The sequence below is a fragment of the Argopecten irradians genome, chromosome 6, assembly GCF_041381155.1.
Source record: "Argopecten irradians isolate NY chromosome 6, Ai_NY, whole genome shotgun sequence".
Taxonomy (NCBI): Eukaryota; Metazoa; Mollusca; class Bivalvia; order Pectinida; family Pectinidae; genus Argopecten; species Argopecten irradians.
The window spans coordinates 1,074,099-1,097,290 of record NC_091139.1 but is presented as its reverse complement, the minus strand read 5'-3'; the positions used below and the strand labels follow the sequence as shown (position 1 = coordinate 1,097,290).

General features: G+C 33.0%; 1 protein-coding gene across 1 annotated transcript in view; it reads right to left on the bottom strand.

The window, feature by feature from the left end:
• The window catches only part of LOC138324667 (receptor-type tyrosine-protein phosphatase mu-like), a 36,763-nt gene that overhangs the window by 6,463 nt on the left and 7,108 nt on the right, over nt 1–23,192 (bottom strand). The window contains exons 6-7 of the mRNA XM_069269704.1: nt 1,152–1,280; nt 366–511 (exon numbers count right to left, since the gene is read on the bottom strand). Of these exons, the coding sequence (XP_069125805.1) occupies nt 366–511; nt 1,152–1,280 (275 nt within the window). The remainder of the gene's footprint in view (nt 1–365; nt 512–1,151; nt 1,281–23,192) is intronic.

Genomic DNA, 23,192 nt, shown 5'->3' with positions numbered 1-23,192 from the left:
TACAAATGAAAATTTCAGAACATGCAAAAATCTCCACCTAGAGCAGTATTCATAATGTAATTAAATTCCTAACTCGAAATCCGTCTTACACAAGACGCGTATGGCAATGGCAAAGTAGCAACAAGGTATTTTAAGTACTACTTCTTAGACAACGAAACGCACACGAATTAAGAACCAAATTTCTATAAACTCAGCGCACTACACATCTACAGATAACGTAGGGATATATAAAAAAGAATTTTACTGAAGAATATAAATTGAAATGTCATCTTTTCTAACCTGGACTGCTGAGTCATTATCTACGGGAAAACAGTCAGGGAATTTTATAACAATAGTACCATATATATATTTGATTTGTTTCTAACCTGCAGTGGACTACCATTTCTCCGCCCAAGACATCGTTATACTGACGAACACGACGATGGAAGACAACGAGTTCGTTAGGGTCAGGAGTCCCGTGGTCTGGCCACGTGGTATAGTGGAACTGATTTATATGTCGAACTGTCTTCGTCTAATTAAAAAAAGATAAGTAAGTTTCAAATGTGTACGTGATTGGAAATTAATCAAATCAAATTTTTTGGTTTTTTCACGGGTGTAATTACGAACTGTTCTTCTTGCATGATTTTAGGGATTCATAACAGTGTTTTACGCCTGCTTATAGAAATGTATATAGTCCTTCTGCTATATATTTCATATCAAAGACACACTATACGTAACTGTCAAGAAAACGTTAAGATTTGACCCCGATATTGTTAGAATTTGTAAGTGCAGTTAGAATTAAGTAATATCAAAGAATATTTTTAATGATTTCTTATCAACTTTGGTACAACAGTTGTTGAAAGTCTATACTTGTAAACATGCCTTTATTTTAAACTTGTCGTCATAGACGTTACGATCATTGCCGAACGGAAGTCGGAAAGTTCATGACCCGCATTCGGAAGAGTTCGGACAGACGTTACGTAGTTACGGTAGTCACATGGCGTTATTGACAACAACGTTGCACTGTCGATTAACTTCGGCTTGTTTAACTAAATGGTACCCATATAGCAACGTTCAATATATATTTCACATCTTTCGGTATAAGGAATACCGTACGACAAATTACAGGTTAAAACATAAGTTGATTTATAATGGATGTTTTATATAAATACCTTCCTCTCTGTTACTGTAAATTCTCTGACGACATAAAATGCGTAAGACCTTTCTCTATCCAGTGTGATGTTGAAGTTTGTTGTGCTCAACGGTTTTCCTTCATCAGGCCAATACTTGTCACACTTAGGCTAAAATAGATTAATCAAATGAGTTTGTAAATTGTGAAGACAAGGTTGTATTGATTCGATCAATGGGAATAAATCACATACAACGTGATACCTGATAACTTTTGTGCGGGACTATTGTTTATAATGGTGGTGGAATGACGTCAAAAATTGATATCCATCGCTAACGTCATTTTGAGTTGCATTACGTACACTTTGGTTTTTGATAGATACATTATTTCCCTCTATCATATAATACTAATGTGAGGAACGGATACTGTATAGTAGGTAAATTTTGCGTGTGTAAAATTTCGCGATTAACTCTTTGGAGTGTATTCACAGGGGTTATTGTGGCGAATCATCTTTAGAGTATTTAAAAGCGTCATTCATATGGCGGGCTTATATAGAAAATGATTTGATAAAAATGAATTTGAATATCCACGAATTTTGCGAAATTAAATAAAGAATATTACAAACAAAATAGTATTATATACCTTCCCTCCCTCTATCAGGTTAGTTAACATGACAATCTTCCCAGTCCGTTGTTGCCAAACCATTCTCCAGAAGTCGTTAACAGTGCCAGGCCTTGGTCCTGCCCAATGGAGTAGTTTTATCTTTATTAAAGGCATGCAAGACATGAGTATGATATATCAACTATCATGTAGATCACTTGCACGAAATGATAACATTTATTGATAATAAAAAAGATATATAAGAAACTATTCTTATTAAAATAGGAATTTGATGATTATCAGACTTGGTATGAACGGTGATCATTTTGTCGTTTGTTGCCTTTATAATTCGGGTATGCATATTTTACCTTGGGTAGCGATGTATACTGCAGGTCTTGTAACACTCTGTAAGATATCACAAACAATAATCGTCGTGAATAGAATAATGAATAATTGATATAATGTATACATCAATATGAAATAAACATTCGTGTATCCTAAGTAATTAATACCGATAATTGTTGGATAGTCACGTTTTTACTAAACGTAACCAACAGCTATAACCAATGTTACACTTTAGCACAAGACAAACATAGTAGCGCAGCATGTTTGTAAAATAATAACAATGAAAAATTGAGGGTAATTAGCACAGGAATTTTAAGTTTGCGCCTTACGGTGATTCTCAATTACATAGGAATGAAATTACCATATTATACATAATTAAGCGCTCGTGCCGTGAATTAGCGCTTCCACTACGATAACACCTTAATAGCACTAATTATAATATTTGCTAAGCAGTAGAAAGTTTAGAAGTACTCGATAGAATGAAATATATTTATTGTATTTGTTTTTGTACGTACCATCAATATAAGTTAGCGAATGATATAGTCCGAGTGAGGATCGTTTCTCAACAGTCTCATGGGACAACAAGTGAATGGTTCATCTGAAGAAATTAGAAACAACGTTTCATGCTCAAACTGCGTAAATTGAACAATTATCATTACTCTGCTATATACATTTTTATTATCATTACTCTGATATATACATTTTTTTATCATTACTCTGATATATACATTTTTTTACTTAAAAAATAACATTTTATTAAAAAATACAGACAAACTTACATGGAAAGGTTGTCTTAAACCTATTCTTCCATTTGTTCTGTTCTAACATTCCAATGTTATGATCATACAACGATCCACTGGGTATCGACTGGAAAAATGACAAAAAAGTAGAATATCCAATGTTAAAAATAATTCATAATAAAAATAAAAATATTTGAGCATTAATTTTACGTAGTTTTTTTTTCTTTTTCATTTTCTTTCTTCTATTTTAATTTTAGTTTGTGTTTTAGTTTTACAGTATGAATTGCCATTAAAACCTGACCTATCACGGAATTACACTTCCTTAGCTAATTTTCGCTCTATGTAATATGTATTCTTATCCCTGGAAATTAGGTTTGTCAAATATACTATGATTACTTTGTAATTACATAACCGGGATAGACCTGTGCCTATTATTGGGCTTCTTCTAGTCCACACTAAATAGAGTCAGATTGGGAGACTGGAAATCCAATCTTGACATCGATTTTTAACACACACACATTTCACACACAATCCAGACTTTTCCCTGACCCTGACCAGTATTCTTCGTACACACTGGCGGCCGTCTTTCAGGTAGTCTTCGTCCTCTCCTTACTAATTTGTCATAATTCTGGTGGACGGAGGCTTCGAGATCCCCATAACCGACGTGTGTACATGTACTTTGCATCATCGTTTTAGCCCCAAACCTTTTGGTGGATAATGACGCCAATCGGTTGACGTGGAATTTCGGTCTACGTCATAAACACCTAGAAATGGGGACGGTAAATTATCTCTTTCACCCCACGACGTTAAAGCTTCCTCGGAAATCCACGTATGACCGATTATTTAAGAGTTTCTTTATACCATATCATGAGAAAACTATCTATGGCTAATAATAAGTATCTACGTGGTCCGTTTCATATCTTATTGGTGCACGACGTGGTAGCCATTGTACATGTAAAACCAATTTCCGTTACCTTAATATAAAAGATATTCGCAAACAACAATATATTTGTGTAATGTCTTTTCTGTTTAGACAGATTCGAATAGTATAAAATTCATTGCTTTTCTAATAAAAAACTCGGTAAAATTGTGAGCAGAAATAAAATGTGTAAGTTACATCTTATTGAGAGTTAAACACATTGAAATGCTTGCGTTTATGTAGTCAATATACTTAATTTTTCTCAAGATGTTTGTAGGACATTTTACATAATAGAGGAACACATCTCTCATTTATAAATTCACATGCTTATTATATAAACTAAATGTAAATATATTTTTATTTGAAAATAAAACAATAGTGTGATATTAATATATATTTATAATAATAATGTACTATGTAAGGTTGATTGCGATATATTTTCTTTTCAGGAAAACACAAAAAAACACCACGGGTTGTTTCTCTTACTAAGAAATTACATTTTTAAAAGATAAAAAAAATCAAGACAGAAGGATCATCAATATGTACAATGCTCTGACTAGATTTCATCACGATTTATATTCAAAATAATTTAACAAGGTGAATATTCCTTGATTTAAATACTGAATGGTAATATCTATCAATATTTCGCGAGATGAACTTTCATGAATTCATCTTGATCGTGTAATGCGTGAAAGTAAATCATTGCGAGCAAAAATTTGGTTTAGAACTTTAAAAATAGGCACCACCAGATGTATTACTGTTGTAATCCTCTCATCCCCTCGGATCTTCAGCTTGCGTGATATCAGTTTCCCTCTGGCTCAGAGTTATATGTTCTTCGATATGCTACATTAGGAAGCCTAATGTCACTGGAATTATTCTTGATTTGTCCGCCCTTTTGTCGAAGCTAGAGACGAAATAAATGTATTTTTCATTAATTCAATAATCCACGATAACAAATTTGTCTGTTATATGCATTAATTTGAATATACAAAAGTCAACATACGTAATCCAATCCGGTCTTGACAGCGAGCGATGTGCGTTTTATATTTACAGCCATCGTTCTTACCAATGAAAAAATAATCACAGTCTACTTACGAATTACGTGAAATCATTAAATGAATTTCTAGTAGCTTCACATATTAATGAAGTGTATTTTCTGCGGGATATGCATTAAAGAAATGAACCTTCAACATAACCCAAGAAATTAATCTATGTACGCAACATTTGTGTTGTTATAGAATATAATAACATGAGTAAACCTTTTCATTAACTATTGACGAATGATAAAAACGATGACGACCGACACATAATCACACCCACTACTTGCACCTATTAATCGGCGTTACAATATAAATGAGGTACGGTCTTATCTTTTCTTTTCTGATAAAATGTACAATATATATATAAAAAAAATGTATAACCAACAGAAAATTATTGAAACATTCAAAAAAACTTATTAGTATTACGAATGCATATTGACTGTACTTATCTTTCGGTTTATGACGAATAACCGATTTATTTTTCACAATTGATATCTGAAATATTGATTGAGAAGGAAATAAAACAAGACGATTCATAAGCAAGTTGATTTTAAATATTACCTTGTCTTTTTTATGTTGAGGAAATAAAGCTATGTCAGCTTGCGCGTTGTGTCAGCACAATTTGAATTGCTACGCCCAATGCACTAATTGGGATAATTTTATATTGTCGATAGCTGTGTGTCATAAAGAGGCTTATACCACAATAATTACTGAAAGTGATGTACCTATAGTACATCGTAGTATTTATCACAAACTATGATATATTGTGACTTTACAATAAATTAAGAACTAAAGGAGGTAAAATTGTTACGTGAATTGCAGTAAGTCCCTTGATATCCAGGAAAACAAGCCGTCAAACATAAACCGGATTCCATTTCACATCTCTGACATTGACCGCATGTCATGTTACAATCCGTTCCATACAAACCTGGTGCACACTCTTTATCGACCAAAATAAAATAATTTACTCAAACGCAAACCATTAATAAACATGCTTATACATGTATACCAAACTTAATACTTCTTATTTTAGCTAAATACAAATATTAAGAACTATTTGTCTCTCAATTAGTTCAATTTATCATATAAAGACATTATTTTCCGGGTTACTTTCACCGGCCGCTGTCGACAGCCGGGGAAATCTCCAGTGTGGATGTTTTAAATTTCTTTTTAGCGTGTAACTTATACACAAGTCATTTGCAATTGTATTCTGACCCTTTTGCCGGAAAAAAAGACTGGTATATAATTTGTAATTTTAATCGTACACATTAGATTTTAATTCATAGAATTATCTGTTCCAGATTCCTTTTTAATATTAGCAGTTTTTAAATTTCATGTTCAAGCCTTAGCCAACCTCTGCCATTCAATCGAAATTATAATATATTCAAATATATAACCTACACACATGTTTAGTACTCTCAGTCCATTTAAGCTTCATTGCAATTTGGAGACCCTATTAGGCTTCCTAACTGATTCGTGCAGATTTATTTATATAAATTTAACATTGTCACAAAAATACATTTTATGTTCCAACTTTGCTTTTTTGTTTTTCTTCTATTCAAAGTTAATTAGTCAAAATTTGTTCATTTATCCAATACAGTATTAATATAACTAATTGTTTTGAAAGGCACAGAAAAAGATCCTTAATAAAGCATGTTTGTTTTTGTGTGTTTGATTAAGCAACGCCTTCTAATAACCAGGGTCATGTAAGGAAGGCATCCCATGTATGCGGTGTCTAGCGGGTATGAAGTGCGAGGTATGTGTTTTGGGGGACTGTGGTATGCTCGTGTTGTGTCTTCTTGTATAGTTGAATTGATGCCCTTTTTATAGAATAAGTAAAGGATTACGTACCAGTACAATATCCAGTCTGCTGTCCACATTCCCTACATCCGCTAGGACATGGTACGGAGCATTCTGTACCGTAAAATCCCTTCTCACAACCTAAAGTATTATGACATAATACTATTATATCTTATTGTAAAACACGTAAATAAAGAACACGCTTACAACGAATTCATGGTTATGATATAATACTTTTCATTCTTCGTCAAGGTTTTTGTGAGATGTGTATGATTCTGTTTATATATAACGACTATGCTTATTATGAAGTGATTTTGTTGGTCCCCACAAATTCTTTATAACCGTGCTTTGCTGTGCTATTGTTTAGATTAATTTTGTTTTCTTTTTTAGATTTTCACAATTGGCTATAAAGTTTGAAAAAAATCGTACTACATTGTAGCTCCTTATGTATGGCATAATATAACATTTTGGAAATTTTCTATCGTACATCATTGCAATAAAATATGACATTGGTTTTATTTTAATAAAAAAAAAACATAATGATAATCTCCCTGTTATTAGAGAATACAACAATTCCCGCTAGCGATTTTAATGCGAAATCTTGGTGCATTTTGTTTTTATAGATATACGGACAAACATTGAAGATCGAATAAGATTGTCTACGGGGATGCTTCCTGATCTGATACGACTGATATGGTATTTTAAAAATCACCTCTGATTTGGTATTTTAAAAATCACCTCTGATTGTTTTGCACGGATGTTTTGCTTTCATGTTTGCTTACTTCAAAATAGTATGTTTTAAGACAACATCACGTTTTTAATAGTACTGATCATTATATGTATTAGACAGGTAAAGTACGTTTTCAAAATTATAATCATTTGCGTGTATTTTACCTGTGCAAGTTCCGTTGTCTTTGTCACACAATTGATCCTTACAGTTCATAGAACAGCTCTGTTCGCATTGAACGCCATACTTCTGAGCAACGCAATCTGTTATACACAATTATCTTTTTACACTAGTAAATGCAATCAATGTATGTCATTTACTGTTAGGTATGAGGTTTGCACGGAACTGTTTTTTATGATAATATTTGCTTACCTCAAAAAAGCATGTGTAAACAAAACAACTTCTGCCATTCATTTTAAATTCAATTATATTCAAATAGACTAATATTATATACAGTACTCTGAGTGCATTAAGGCTTTAATGATTTTTTGATAACTCTTTTGGCTTCCTAACTTATTTGTGTGTTTTGATTGATATGAGTTTAATAATTTCAAAATTAAATTCTATCTTCCAACTTCAATCTGGTGCTTGTCTTCAATTTAAAGTTCAATAATACATTGAGTTTGTTATCAAACACAGTATTACTGCAACTAATTGTTTTATCAGGCACACAAAATTATCCTTAATTAAACTTGTTTGTTATATTAACTAACGTCCTACTAACAGCCTGGGTCATGTAAGGAAAGCTTTCAATGTATGCGGTGTGTATCAGGTGTGAAGTGCGAGGAGCGTGTTTTGGGAGACTGCGGTATGTTAGTGTTGTGTCTTCTGGTAGAATGGAACTGTTGTCTTTTTTATAATAGAATTAAAGTCTTACGTACCAGTACAGTCACCAATCTGCTGTCTACATTCCACACAGCCGCTTGGACATGGTACGCAGCAGTTTGTGCCGTAAAATCCCGTCTCACAACCTAAAGTATAATATTATTGTATCTTAATTTTGATTTCCGTGTTGTCAAATGATACAGCAATTCCCGCTGTCGGTCTTGCAAGAAAAATCTTGGTGCATTTTGTTTTTATAAATATACTGACATAGATTGAAGATCTAATTAGATTGTCCACGGTGTTGCTTTCTGATCTGATACGACTGATATGGTATTTCAAACATTCATGTTTTTTTACTAAAAAAAACACCACTTATAGTATTGCACGGAGGTTTTGCTTCTATGTTTGTTTATCTCAAAATAGCATGTTTTAAGATAAATATCACGTTTCTAATAGTACTGATCAGTATGTGTATTAGAAACTTTAAGTACTTTTTTTTTCAAAATTATAATTATTTGCAAATAATTTACCTTTGCAAGTTCCGTTGTCTTTGTCACACAGTTGATCAAAACAGTTCATAGAACAGCTCTGTTCACAGTGAACGCCATACTTCTCAGCAACACAATCTGCTATACACAATTATTTTTTTCACAAGTAAATAGTTTTATATGGTGTTTACAAATAAGTATAAGATTTGCCGGAAAAGTTATTTCATGACACTGATCACTTACCTCAAAATAGTATGTGTAAAGATGACAACAACACGTTTCTAATAGTACTAAACATAGATATGCGTTTTCACAATTGTAAATATTTGCAATAATTCATAATTTGCATCATTATTCGTTATCTTTGTCACACATGTAAACAACTGATATGTTTTTTCGTTAATACTGAGGCGATAACCAAACCTTGTCATCTCCAGAAAATATAGATATCTAGCACTTATTGAAATTCTGGTATATATTTACACACGGAATTGGAATATGTTTATCAACCTGGCGGACCGATTTAAGAATCATTTAATCAGTTAAAGCCACGCTCACTTCAGTCTGCCGCTCCTTACCACTGCAGCATTCCATCTATATTCTCACATAATCTATCCAGGCAATTCAGGGGACATTCACTTTCACATTTAATTCCGTACTGCTGTGGAACACAATCTGAAAAAGTAGCAATTGGAATCAGTGTGTTTAAGGAAAGAATGGGAAATTCGTTATTATTTTGTATATATTATGAAAATTTTCGAGCTTCTCTCCTCAAAAAGAAATAATTGTATGTTTTTAATTCATGAAAATGTTTACTGGATAATTGCATTTATTTGCAAATGATTGAATATAGTATCGGTTGGTATTGGCAAATGGTATTCTATGAGACATGTTTTTTTAATAAGAATACTAATGATAATAATAAGGAATATCCTTCAGTTGACTGTAAACTGAGGAAAATATCGTTCAATATGGCCATTATCTATATACACTATACGCTATAATCCTTTCAATCTGTACATCAAAATTATTAAACCAGTACTTCGGAACACAATATGTAAACTGACAATGAGCCGGGCTACAAGACTAATATACTTTGTCATACTTTGTCATACGCGCCAGGTGCGTACGACAATTTCAATGAGATTCAATATATCTCCGTCCATCATATTACACATAAAACAAAATGTTTATATCAAATATTAATATATATTATATTATATATATTATTTGCAACAAGCGTAATATGTCCATGGTACATGTTCACATTAATCGGCAGTGACAAGATAATGCTAGGAATAATGAAATACACTGTTTTTATATTTAAGGGATATTAAATTTTTTGTTAAAGTGATACCATTTCCCTCACTCCTTCACAGTGAAAATTGACAATTCTGCACTTATTTTTGTATTTTTTGTTTCTTATTATCATTCGTTTGGACATTTAGCCTTATTGATGAGAGGATAATTTCAGCTTTACTGGCAACAACTATTCTGTTACTAGTCCGTCGAAATCCTGACATTTAAAATTTATGTTGACAGCCGTTTTTGCTCAACGAGACAATTGCCATAAGAAATTTTTCACACAATTCATCCAAGCAGTTTGATGAGCAATTCGTATCACACTTGTTTCCGTACGTCTGTGGCTAAGCAATCTATGGAGAAAAGCAATACGAGTGAAAAATGGAACTTCTCGTTACGTTCCCAGATATAGTCAAAATGGTCATGCTGTAATGATAATTAGGAATATTAATAATTGAAAGGAGCGAGGAAACAAAATGCATAGATTTCAAGACAATCAAAAAACATAACTAAACTTCCGTTTTCCATATACAAAACATGCAGTAAATGTGACCATGCATAATTTTTATCTTTAAATGTTGTTATCCGGCTGTTAAATCGGTATATAGATCGGACTGTCCAAGAGTTTACTCATATATGATTAAGACTAGAAATAAGAATATATGCAATTTGTCTATAGTACAGAGGCGTTGATTTGAATGCAAGGTTTTAAAAATTAAATGTTTTTTTTGTAATAGCACTGCTTAGATCCTGTTTTATGTACATTGAGACGATTGGTGTTCATATCACGAACAGCGAAATGCCGGTCAGTCCCACATCTTGCCCCCCATAGCCCATCCCACCCTCCTACAGACTCCTTTTCCGCTAACGTCGCACGCCATCCCTACCCCCATCGCGTGCCGCCCCACACACAATACTTTCTACCAGATGCGGAGATCCGCACACCGCTGAAACGCCCGCCAAGCTAGAGACCCAGTGCCGACCTATCTTTACGCGAGGACAAAAATGACTCTACGAAATGTCCCCCATGTTCACTTCGCCAACCCCTCCCAAACCAGCCCGAGTCACTCCCTCAGGCTCATTGAACCTCCCCAGCCCGAAACCTGAAACTGGACCTGGGCCGCGCAGACCCACCCCGGCCCTCCAACCCCAAAAAACTTCCCCCACAACATCGTTGCATGTTTGAGGTTCCCCCATCCCTTCACGCCCTGCTACAGCGCCAATTTCCTCATGATATCAACACCCAGAAACCCAACCGCCTCCACGTATTCCCCCAGCAGCCCACTCCTTTGAATACCACCATTCTATCGCGATTACCCTGCCCCCCCCTGACCCCCTCGCCACCCCTGCCCCCACCTCCCACCACCCGCTATCCTACGCCCCTGTATCTACATTGCCAAATACACTGAAAACAGCATAGTGGACCTATGAAGTCTTTAGAGTATTTTGATGGAAATATGATAAGAATGTGAGAGGTATTTTCACCCTTTAATTATGTATATATTATACACGAATACAGGTGTACATGTACATTATTAAGCAAACATATAATTGTACATAGGTACCTACAATGTTTATGTAAGGATATTTTTTGCTTTGAATACATAAAAGTACACATATAATTTAATATATATATAGTTAGGCTAATTTTTTTTAAGTAAATCGGGTGTAAAAAAGTTATATAACTAGTGACATATAGGGAATGTCCATTAGGACGGATAGAGACTATAACTAGGTATTTATAGGGAATGCCCATTAGGACGGATAGACACTATAACTTAAGGATTTATAGGGAAATTTCCATTAGGACGGATCATATAGTTAATAGCTAGGGCTATATAAGGGAAAGTCCATTAAGACGGACAAAGACTATAACTAGAGATATATATAGGGAATGCCCATTAGGACGGATAGACATTATAAACTAAGGATATACAATGTTTATGGAATGTTCAAATATTGATATAATGATACAAGAAATAACACTTACTCTTACTTAGTCCGCTAATCCAGGCCTATAATATTAGTTTTTCGTCATTTTTTCCTTATTATAAAGTCTATATAATTAGGCCATTTTTTTATAAAGCCTAATTATATTGGCAGGTAGTTCTAGCGGATTAGTAAATAATATCATGACAAATGAAAATAAAATAATGGTAGAAGCAAGTATAAAACCATATAAACATAATGAAAAACCCTTCTTTATGGGGGGACTACAACAAACCTGTACAGTATAGGATTATTTACACTTAGAAACTCTTCACAAATACTTTTGCATACGTTTCAACGTTTATTAGATTAACACAGTAAATCCAGGAAACCTGTAGTAGTCGATAAATTTGTGTTTTCAGTCTCGATAGTAGATATGTCCATTAGACAGATGAAATTTCCTTCGATCGGATGTTGGATATGTTCACGCGTCGCGCATGCACATTAGGGGTTAGTTTACACTCGCCGAAAGATAATAATATGAAAATAGTGATAGGTCGGTCCTATTTATTTTCAGTTTTTCTCCATTTTGAACAAAATTTGTTTATACAAAACTTTTAAAATATGTTATTAACACAATAGTAGCAAAGCTACACTCTTTTTATTTTTATTAAATGACAATGCAAGTTAAAATTATTAACATGGTTTTTAAATAACACTCGTTTTTCCAAGAATCGTTTATGAGACATTTTGAGGACAGCCATTTTTACGGTAAAACTGGGGATCAACGCAATTCCGGAACTAGCTTTTTACCCCCCCGGCTGGTGTCGTGAAGAATAAACTGAATAACCACACATTTGTGGTATATGTAGTTGTAATTTGCACCCAGATACAATATAAACTAGTTTAGAATCATTCTGTAAACTTATTCAGCAGCATCAATATCAATTTAAGTGGATTGCGAAGAAAATAAGAAAATTTAGTGAACTGCATTTCATTATCAAGTTAATAATATTCACAAAGCAATCAATATATACAAGTGGTGTCGTGGTAAGTCCTGAGCTTTCTATGCAGACGTCCGGGGTTCAACCCTTGTCGTCGGCAGCTTACTTTTATTTTTTTTTATTTCATATTTTTATTTGTTGTTAATTCACCATGCTTGAAAATATTCTTTTATTTTGTCTTTATATTTATTTTTGTTTTTTTATTTTATTTTTATTTTCCAAAAGTTTATTCCAAACATAGACATGTACTGTATAGCATATACACTAAATTACGAACATCCCACTATTACGGCCACTTATTTTCAGTTCCGATTTTTTTTCTCTTCAGAAATACAATCACACCGCTATTCCGTTTTACGACCAATTTTCATAATCCCAACGACCACTAAATTAACACTAATTGACCCTTTGATTATGACCACAGGCACATGTGACTTCACACCTCGCTGTGCCTCACCTTCCCGCACGCAGCAACCCGTGACCAACTACCCGCAGGTACATCAGTCAGTCTTTTGTTTCCGTCGACCTAATTATCAGATTATCTACCTGTACTAGGAGAGTGTTAATCGCCATCGTTTGCATACTTGCATTTTGTGACGCTGGAGGCTGGCAGTTGACGTGATCGAAACCACAAGTAATGCAACGTTCTTTCGATAGCCCTGGTGGCGAGATCGAACGATTTAGGCAGTTCTTTCTCATACGTGTAACGCCAATGGAATTAAAATTCTTTAATGTATGAGATATATTGATCTTATTTCAGATATTTATGAAGTACCGTACGTCAATCATCTTATTTCAATGAGATGTGTCATCTATTTTGTTGCGGTAATTGCATTAGTTAAAAGTACGCTTGACTATTGCACAGTAGTCTTTCAAACACTTTACCGATTGTGATCGTAAGTTATTATTTGACCAATCATTGCACATGGCGGGATAATTAAAATCGATTTCCGTAAATATTAATAATAATTTACACAGATCAATACCAATTTTAAAACACATAGATTCTCATTAACCTCAGGTGATACTATGTGATAATTAAACCAGAGACATAGATAATTTAATTACTATCTAAATCTCTGATTAAACTAACGATATGTATTTGAATTATAATTAAAACATAATAGAAAGTAATGTCTAGAAAAAGTATTTTCATTTAGATTGTCAACAATAACTTCAGTGAAATTCAGTTTAAGATTTAAATAAGCACACACCATTAACTTTATTTAATGAAAAAAATATGTCTATGCTCTAGAAATAAATGGTATAGTCATTATATGTCCATAATTCATCAAACTTTAAAAAATATTTGTAAATTATTGGTTTTGATTAGATACGCATGCATTAAAATATGATATGATTAAGATTCTAATGGCCGACAAAACTAATTGATCAAATATAGTAATTTGCAAATTTATCTTAACCAAAATATATCAAACTGTTTTTTTCCCCACACGTACATGTACATACTCAGCATGTTATGTTTTTCTAATGCTTTTTTTTATATATAAATGTAATGTATATGTCATGTCAAGTTTATGTTGATGTCCCATGTATTTGTAAATGTTTAAATGCAAAAAATTGAACAAAAAAAAAATTAAAAAATATATATATATATATATATATACATTTATATATACATGTATATTGCATTTTTCATAAAATTTCAATTTTGAAACAAAAATACAGTACATATATTATGTACCGGTCAGCTAGGATACAGAGTTTCTGTTCTTGATCGTCATGATCATAGAAGAAACCTGGTCCACCTCAGAATTAAGACCACCTCGCTATTAAGACCACTTTTACTCAGACCACTGGGTGGTTTTAAAAGATAGGTTTTAATGTAAATACTGTTATACATATTCTCAACACATGTTATATAATGTTTCTGACGTCCCTTGCTCCAAGGATTTATAAGTGAGTCATATACGTCCTTGCTTGCTCATACACATTAATTTTCATTTACAGCGGTTCGGAGCGGTAGGGAGCTGGGTTTTCGAGAAAAATATTTCAAAGATTAAAGGATAGATAACCACCCTATATATACATCTCTTCGTATCTGTAGCAGTGCGCAGCCAAGCGTGAAGGTGTGATACATTGATCATGACCACATCAAAACAATAAGCAGTGATCTAGAGATGGCTGTTCTATTGTTTAGAGGATTCAAGTGTTTCAAGTTTTTATTTCATCCAAATGCATAACAAGCATATAGGGAACAGTACAATTATTATCATTATAATATGACATACAATGTATACAAGTATAAGATGGCGGAGGACAATATTTCAGTATTTCAATATACTAATAATATTAAGCTACATATGTATAAAAGACGTGATCACAACAGAACCTACGTTGATGCTGACGGCAAATACAAAGCAATTTTATCATTTAATTAATTGTGAGCAGAGTTTTTCTTTTCTCTGTTGCACGAAACAAAAAGTTACCCAACATATTCAAAATTTTAACATCTTTACTAGAGAATAATTCTATAAACTTATGCACGCTTGGTCTATGATAAAAATATCTGTTAATGTATTTTTCTCTTAATTCAGAATATGCCGGACAGAGAAGAACAAAATGTACTTCATCTTCGACGTCATTTTTATCACATAATGAACAAGTCCTTTGATTTCTAGGAATATTATTATAACGTCCGGATTCGATATTAAGACTATGACATTGCATACGGAATTGGCTTAAAAACTTCTTGAATTTATGATTTACAGGCTTAATTAAATAGAACTGTGTACAAAAATTATGAACGATATGTTTATACAAATAACATTTAGGAGATACATCAAACGCACTATATAATTCTTGAACAAGAACATCATTAATACGTTGGTGGTATATTTGCAAAAAATGATTTTCATTTAAAACACATTGATTTTTCCAAACATATCCAAATCCCAAACTACAAAGTTCGTGCTTAATATGATAGACCCAATTCGTTTTACAATTAGGTTTTCTGCTATTCAATTCGACTAGTGCATCATAACAAGATTTCAGAATGCAATTGTTTGTTTTCAATAGTTTTAACCAATATTTCATAACAGCTCTCTTACGTTGAACATACAATGAATATCTACCCGTTTCGAAAAACACCATAGATGTATTGACTGTTTTTCTAACATTAAGTATGTCTTTAAGGAAAAGGAGGTGAATTTTTTCAACTTGGGGCGAAACATCTAGCCGCCACACTTCACAACCATAATTTAATATGCATGTAACATATGTAACAAATAAGGATAATTTTGTTTCTGTGTTAAGGCTAAAGTTTTTCATTTTTCTTTTTAATTGAAAGTATGCTTTCCTGCCTTGAGACGCTAATGTATCTTGTGCTACAGCAAATCTTCCATTAAAATTAAAAACCAAACCCAGGTAACAAAACTTATCAACAATTTCTATAGATTTATCATTGAAAGTCCATTTTTCACCAGGTAATATTCTTCTCCTTTTCCTAAATATAACAATTTTTGTTTTATCTGTGTTTACTTTTAAATTCCATTTAACCGTATAAGTCTGTAGACAGTTGAGCATATGCTAGAGGTCAGTAGCGTCTTCGGAAAATAAGACTGTATCATCTGCATACATTAGCATAAAAAGGTTAAGTAACTGTAAGGGGTAACTTTGACAATCCGAGTTTATAAATTCACTTTCCATATCATTTACAAATAAAGAATATAGCATGGGAGACAAAGATTCCCCTTGTAATAAACCGACATGCAAATCGAACATGGCGGATAGTTTACCATTTAGTTTCACGCATGAACGTACATTATCATAAATTGATGAAATTACATTAAGTAATCGCCCTCTACTACCACTTTTCCAAAGTTTATGCCATAAATATCGATGATTAATACTATCAAAAGCCTTACTGTAATCAATAAAAGCACAATATAGTCGTTTGTTTTGCTCTATAGAATTAATAATTAAACTTTGCAACGCAAAGATAGCATCACTAGTACCAAACCCAGGCTTAAAACCAAATTGTGCATCGGTGACAATATCTTCACGAGCACTCCACTTTAACAAGCGCTTATTTAACAAGGACGCAAATAATTTAGCTAAATGACTAATTAACGTTATACCTCTATAATTGTTAACATTATTAATATCCCCCTTTTTATGCAGAGGAATTATGACAACTTGGGCCCATGACTCTGGAAAATAACCAATTTGTAACATGGTATTAAATAATTTTAACAAAACTGGTAAAAACATATTTTTATATTCAATGAAGTATTCGTTAAGAACCATATCGATGCCAGCAGCTTTGCCCTTAGGCAGAGCCTTAATTACTTCAGCTATTTCCTCAATACTAAAATCTACATCTAACTCTGGATATACACACTCACAAGGTTAAGTGTCATTTTATAACGAAATCTTATCGTTTGGTTGTTTATGCAAATTAAATGAAAAAATTCGGAGGCGTTTAAAATATAAATGAAATTGTAATACATGTACGTACTATTCTGTACTAGGCAAATGTACTAATATAATTTGTAACACAATGTTTTTTTTCAGAGTAGATTATCATGTCAAAGTAAAATTGCTGAGTGAATCTGCTATAATATATATTGAAACCACTGAAGCTTATAATTTTCGTTACTGTAAAGGAAATTTTAGAAATATCAACCCATTTCAAATGATTCGACTGAACTAATTAAGTCTTCCCATCTTCTCCTCCCGGTAGGAGTATGTTATTTTTTCATTACATTGTACAGATCAATATGAAATATTTATTGTAAGTAGGAAACAAATTTGACATATTTCAGAGTCAGTCGAATTCAGGTATTCTCTGATAGCAGATAATAAAACCGTGATATTCCACAAAATTAGTACTAATCTGATAGATTTGTATCAATTCATCAAAACAGTAAAAAGTAAGCGTGTCACTATCCTTCATTAAATCATATACTACAATTATGTTTTTCTTGAACCAAGCCTTATAAGAACTGTTTTTCTACCAATATTCATATTTCAAAGTAAATTATCATGTTCAGGCCTTATGAAAACAGTTTTGGAACCAATAGTCAAATTTCAAAGTAAATTATCATGTCAAAGTAAAATTTCTGAGTGAATTTGCGATCCGAATGTTGGACCTATCCTTGCTCCAAATTTTGCTGAACAACTTTCCATAATGTTTAATAAGAAGATATTTACAAATTGTAGTTAGAAAAGGACACTGATGACAGTATCTGTCATTTAGGTAACTCGTGCCGTTACCGTTTGTTAGAATATATGTTGTAATGTACTACAAACTTGATAGACATAGAGAAAAAATATTAACATGTTTTGACAAAAAACATCCTTCCTGCCATTTACATGTCGTTTAGTTAACTCAGGTTATTTAGTTTTATAGTTAATATATATACATTGATGTACTTGAAACTTGATAAAGCATATACCGGTAAACAGCTGATAGCTGACAGAGATTTTTTTCTCTATTTCCCTCTCTTTCCCCTCTTTCTCCCTGATATGTTGCCAAAGTAGTATTAGTGAAGTTATGAAGCATGAAAGTCATCCTTTATGACAATATACGTTAGTTATATATGTTACACGGTCTGACAACCATTAATTTTTGTAGTTATAGATAGTATGGTGTTCTTAAACTTGCTAGATACATTTTTGTTAAACAGGAAATCCTTGATGTCATTCATATTAGTCATTAAAGGTCAAATACGTGTATGGTATTGCTTAAACATTATATGAGATTTTATATAATATAACCAGTAAGTTTTTTCTTGATATCTGAAGAATGCCTGTTTAGTTTTTAACAAAAATATCAATTTAATTTGACATTACAAGTCACCATAATGCTGAAACTTTTCTTTATATAAACTTGACAACATAAATACTTCCTCTTTGATTGAAGGTTCTGCACTGAAATGCATTATGTGTATTTAGAATAACTTGACCTGTACAAAATGTGAGAAAATAAATCAATGTGATAAATTATTACGACCAAATAAAAAAAACAATTATTTGTATTTGTTTTTCAGCCTTAGTTTGAGTCCTGTTTCCTTTGGATCGTTTTCCAATTTGCAGTTATACTGATGATATAACCATTGACTTATCAATCTTTAACACTCGAATCAACTCCTATCATCCAGAAGTTTTACCGCAGCAGTACTTTCAGTACTTTGATTGTTTTACATTCCGACGACTCACCGACCCCTATATGAAGCGCGTGAATCGACACAGTGCGCTCATTCATGTACCTATACACCTAGCAGTCCACATGTTATATCACCTACAAATAGGTAAACAAAACCCTCACCTGTAAAACTATATGGGACTTTTTTTTAGCAAAAAAACATGTCAACTCCTCTAAGTTGTCATTTAGATGTTTCTCAAAATAAAATTCCAACGCAAGTGAATAGAAATCCAAAAATAATCCGTCCACATATCTCCACGTATATCATCGTACCCGACGCACTCAACTGACCATATACACGTGACTACGTACCTGACCCGAACGAGCGACAACTATCAAGGACACACACGTGTCGTTGAACATCGTGTGTAAAACTTAGTGTATATTGAAGTGTTTTATTAGTTCGTATTGGACATATGTTGGGATATAGCTGACAACACATTCATCTATTACTTCAATGAAATATTGTCAGGTGAGTGCAGTGTTTATTTTCAATTTGACATTGTTATTTGCAATATCGGGACAAGTGTAACTGAGACAAGATATGTTTAGAATGATACACGTGTGTCAAGTGTCCCGTGCTTTATATAGGGGGTTGGCCAGTGAAGGTTACTAAGCAGAGCAAAAGAAAAATGGCTGCCACTTCCTTAGATACCACACTGTCATAACTAGGGGATGTCTCAGAAACAATTTTTGAAAAAAAAAAATTCGTTAATATTTTTTTTTAAATTTCAACTGCATGTTTTTAACTTGCATTGTCAGCTTTAACTAAGTTCTTTATACAAAAACCATCATATGGAGCCTTAGAATCAAAGGAGCAAAAATTGGAAGTACAAAAAAGATGAAAACAGAAAAGCCAGGAAGGAGACAATTAATTCGTGTATAAGAGTCAAATCACACAAAATTCATATAAAAAAATATAGATTTTGTCTTTTTATTTCTTGGCATATTTTCAATCAGTACATTCCATTATTCCATATACGACAAAGTGACTATTGTAAACTTTTTCTCGCGATGTAATTGATATTTTTTAATATTTATATTATTTGTTGAATTTTAAAAAAGAAGATGCGTAGAATTTCGAGCAATGTCGAAATGGTGTAATAATAGGTCAAGTATTTGATAAACTGATCAAGAAACTAATTATCCTGTTCCTGGTTTGGCCATCTTGTTGCATTGCCATTCGTGCAGCGGTGAATCATCTTTCATTACAAGAACCTGAGATCGGCTACAAGGGAGAACTCACCCTGAAATAATTCAGAAACGTTTAGGAAATGCGCTTTCACAAGACGACGTATAAATTTGCTCGATGCGTCCTAAATGGTAAGAGAGAGTATGTCGATAAAGCAATGGGGAGAAATAGTTTTTGTCAAAACTTTCAAAACTCCCACATTACCATAGGTATTGAACCAATGAGAACGAGCAGATACGATAGTGATATGATATATGCAAGAATCAATTTTGTCATACCTTCATGGTAATCATAATTCCTTTTCTTGTCGAGTTAATGTACCCAGATAACGCCGATTTGTTACCGAAGTACAAATATGTTATAATAATGATTATTTAATCAAGAGGATATATTGGGTATCCAGGATGCAATATGTTTGTATAAATTGTAGTAACATAAAATTCATTTTGTTATAAGCGTTGTATTTGAACACAGTCCACTATCAACGGATAATGTAACAGCCGATTGTATACAGACGGGGTTATAATGTTTGAATCATTTTCGTTACCATGTAACATTATGGGAGTCACTAAACCTATACACATAGATTTAAAGGTTACCTACTTGTTGTTCAGTACTCCACATAAGCACATTTCATTTTTCCTGAATGCAATATAAGCATGTTAACAATCAGGGAATCACTAATTAGTGGATACATATAAATTCGTTATCTTCTTGCCCACATAAACGTCACGAAAACCATATTTTTCATTTTCCAGTCTTTTATTCCGCCCAACACCTACAGTATGCGTAACGTCGGTTTTATCCGGAATCCACACACCTGCTAACTTATACGATGTTTCCATTCATTTTGGTCAGATAATTCATTGTTTCACATGCATGTTATATCCATGTTATTGTGTTACCGCTATTAAGTTCCTAGAAGAAATAATGTCTGTACGAGTTGTTCAGAATCCATTGTGCAGTTAAATGCTTAAGACTTAATTAACGTAAACTCCGCAGTATCAAGATAGTCTTGATTAGATTGTAACAAAGTTAACGTAATTTGATCCTGAAATGGAATAAATGATTTTGAGGAGAAAAGTTTGAATTTTCTCAGATAAGAATTTGCGGATGATTAGTAATTTTCTTTTCTTTTTAATATGGCATAAATGTGTCCTATGTTTGAACCAAGATGTAATGTGTCCTATTGAGTCGCATTTTCGGACGACACCACTTTTTTAGAAACCACAATATTGATTTGATATTTAACAATGTAACCAGGTTAGTTGACTTGAAATGGTTTATTTATTTTTAATTTTCTAATTAAGATTTAGCAATACCTCATACAATACGATATAGCAAACGAAATTGGGATAAGAAATGCCTGGCCGTCGAACGAGCAGCTGACGTGCTATTTGATATAAGATCCACTTCTTCGTCACACTTCATATTGGTACTCTTATCATTTGCTTATATACAGCAGAACAATCACACTCTGATAAATACCCGTCACCTGTAACATTGTAGAATCTTATTTTTCTCTCTGACTATGAAATTATATGATATCGACGACCCTTTCAAAATATTTAAGGATAGGCTATAACATCATTAATCAGCATGCCTCGTTATACGCCCTTTTAAAATTCATTTCTTAAATACAAATAACAATAATGTATCGAATAGTCAATCTGACGTTTTTTCTACATTCACACGAAAACATAGAAGTTAAAACTTCATAAATTAACATCTTTCACTACTCGGTTATCACGGTCTCCTATATATCACAAGTCAATAGCGGATAATATAAGAGACGATGAATGCATTCGTTCCCATGACATATACCGACACACCAACATAACCCACTGTGTTGGTTTGGTGTCGTCTGATTTACGTCGGCGAGTCAATTAACTCGCAGGAGCGTGAAGCAAGACTATGAAGAATCCTATAGGTACAGTGAGATAGTTTCTAATCCCATCCCGGTCACTTGTCAGAAACACTCGAAACGTGGAGTTAAAACCCCTTTCCTATAAAAGGAAACAAATTCATACCAAGGCTAATATATATATATAACCGTCCAGAAAATATTTAGAATACTAAAAGGACTTTTTTTAAACGTCATTTCATTAACAGAAAATTATGCATTCGAAATCGAAAGTTTACATGATACTAACAGTGCAATTTTCAGTATGGAGTTTTTAACTCATAATATTAATGGATATAAAATATAGAATTCCAGTAATCGTTTAATGTGAAACACACATTTAAAGCCTGACAAAACCACATACCACGTTTTCGATTGCGATATCGTGCACGTCGCATATGCTTGTAGATCGTTTGTGATATCCCTTATGTTACCAAGTAGCTAAATTCTTCAATCGAACTCTCCTCAACATTTTCTTCTGGCAGCCATTACCTATTGATATGTGAGAAAGAGTAATAAAGTATAGAGCCTATACATTTGTAAGGGTCCTATTGTTTGTTAACGTTCTTTCTTACAACTAATGTTTTGTGTGGATGAACGGCTATAAACCAGTCAAGTATCTCGTATGGATGGTGCATTGTATGATATTGCTCACTGTTAGCAAAAGATAGCACAATAACCTTAGTATAATGGAGTATATAGTTTCCTTTAAGCCTGTGAAATATTACAACTTCCACTTAATATTCTGAACATGATGTATTATATCACAATTTAAGACGTATGATTATTTGTCTTTATTTATATTGTTGATAAATCAATCCAGTGTAAATATATCATGAGAGATTTGTTTGTAATTTTTAATCATATGTCACCTTGGTTACTCACAAAATTATTATAAATATGATTAAAGAAGATAAACCAAGCAAGGACTACTAAGACATACGTGTGTCTTAGATTTCTATATTTACATACACTGGCTTCCGGTCTCAATAATGACGAATTGATTGACAGTTTAGTGGTCTCATTTATCATGGTCAACAGATCCACCACGTGTTCCTCCAGGGAGTCTGAGTGACGATGTAGCCCATGCTTTGAGGTAGT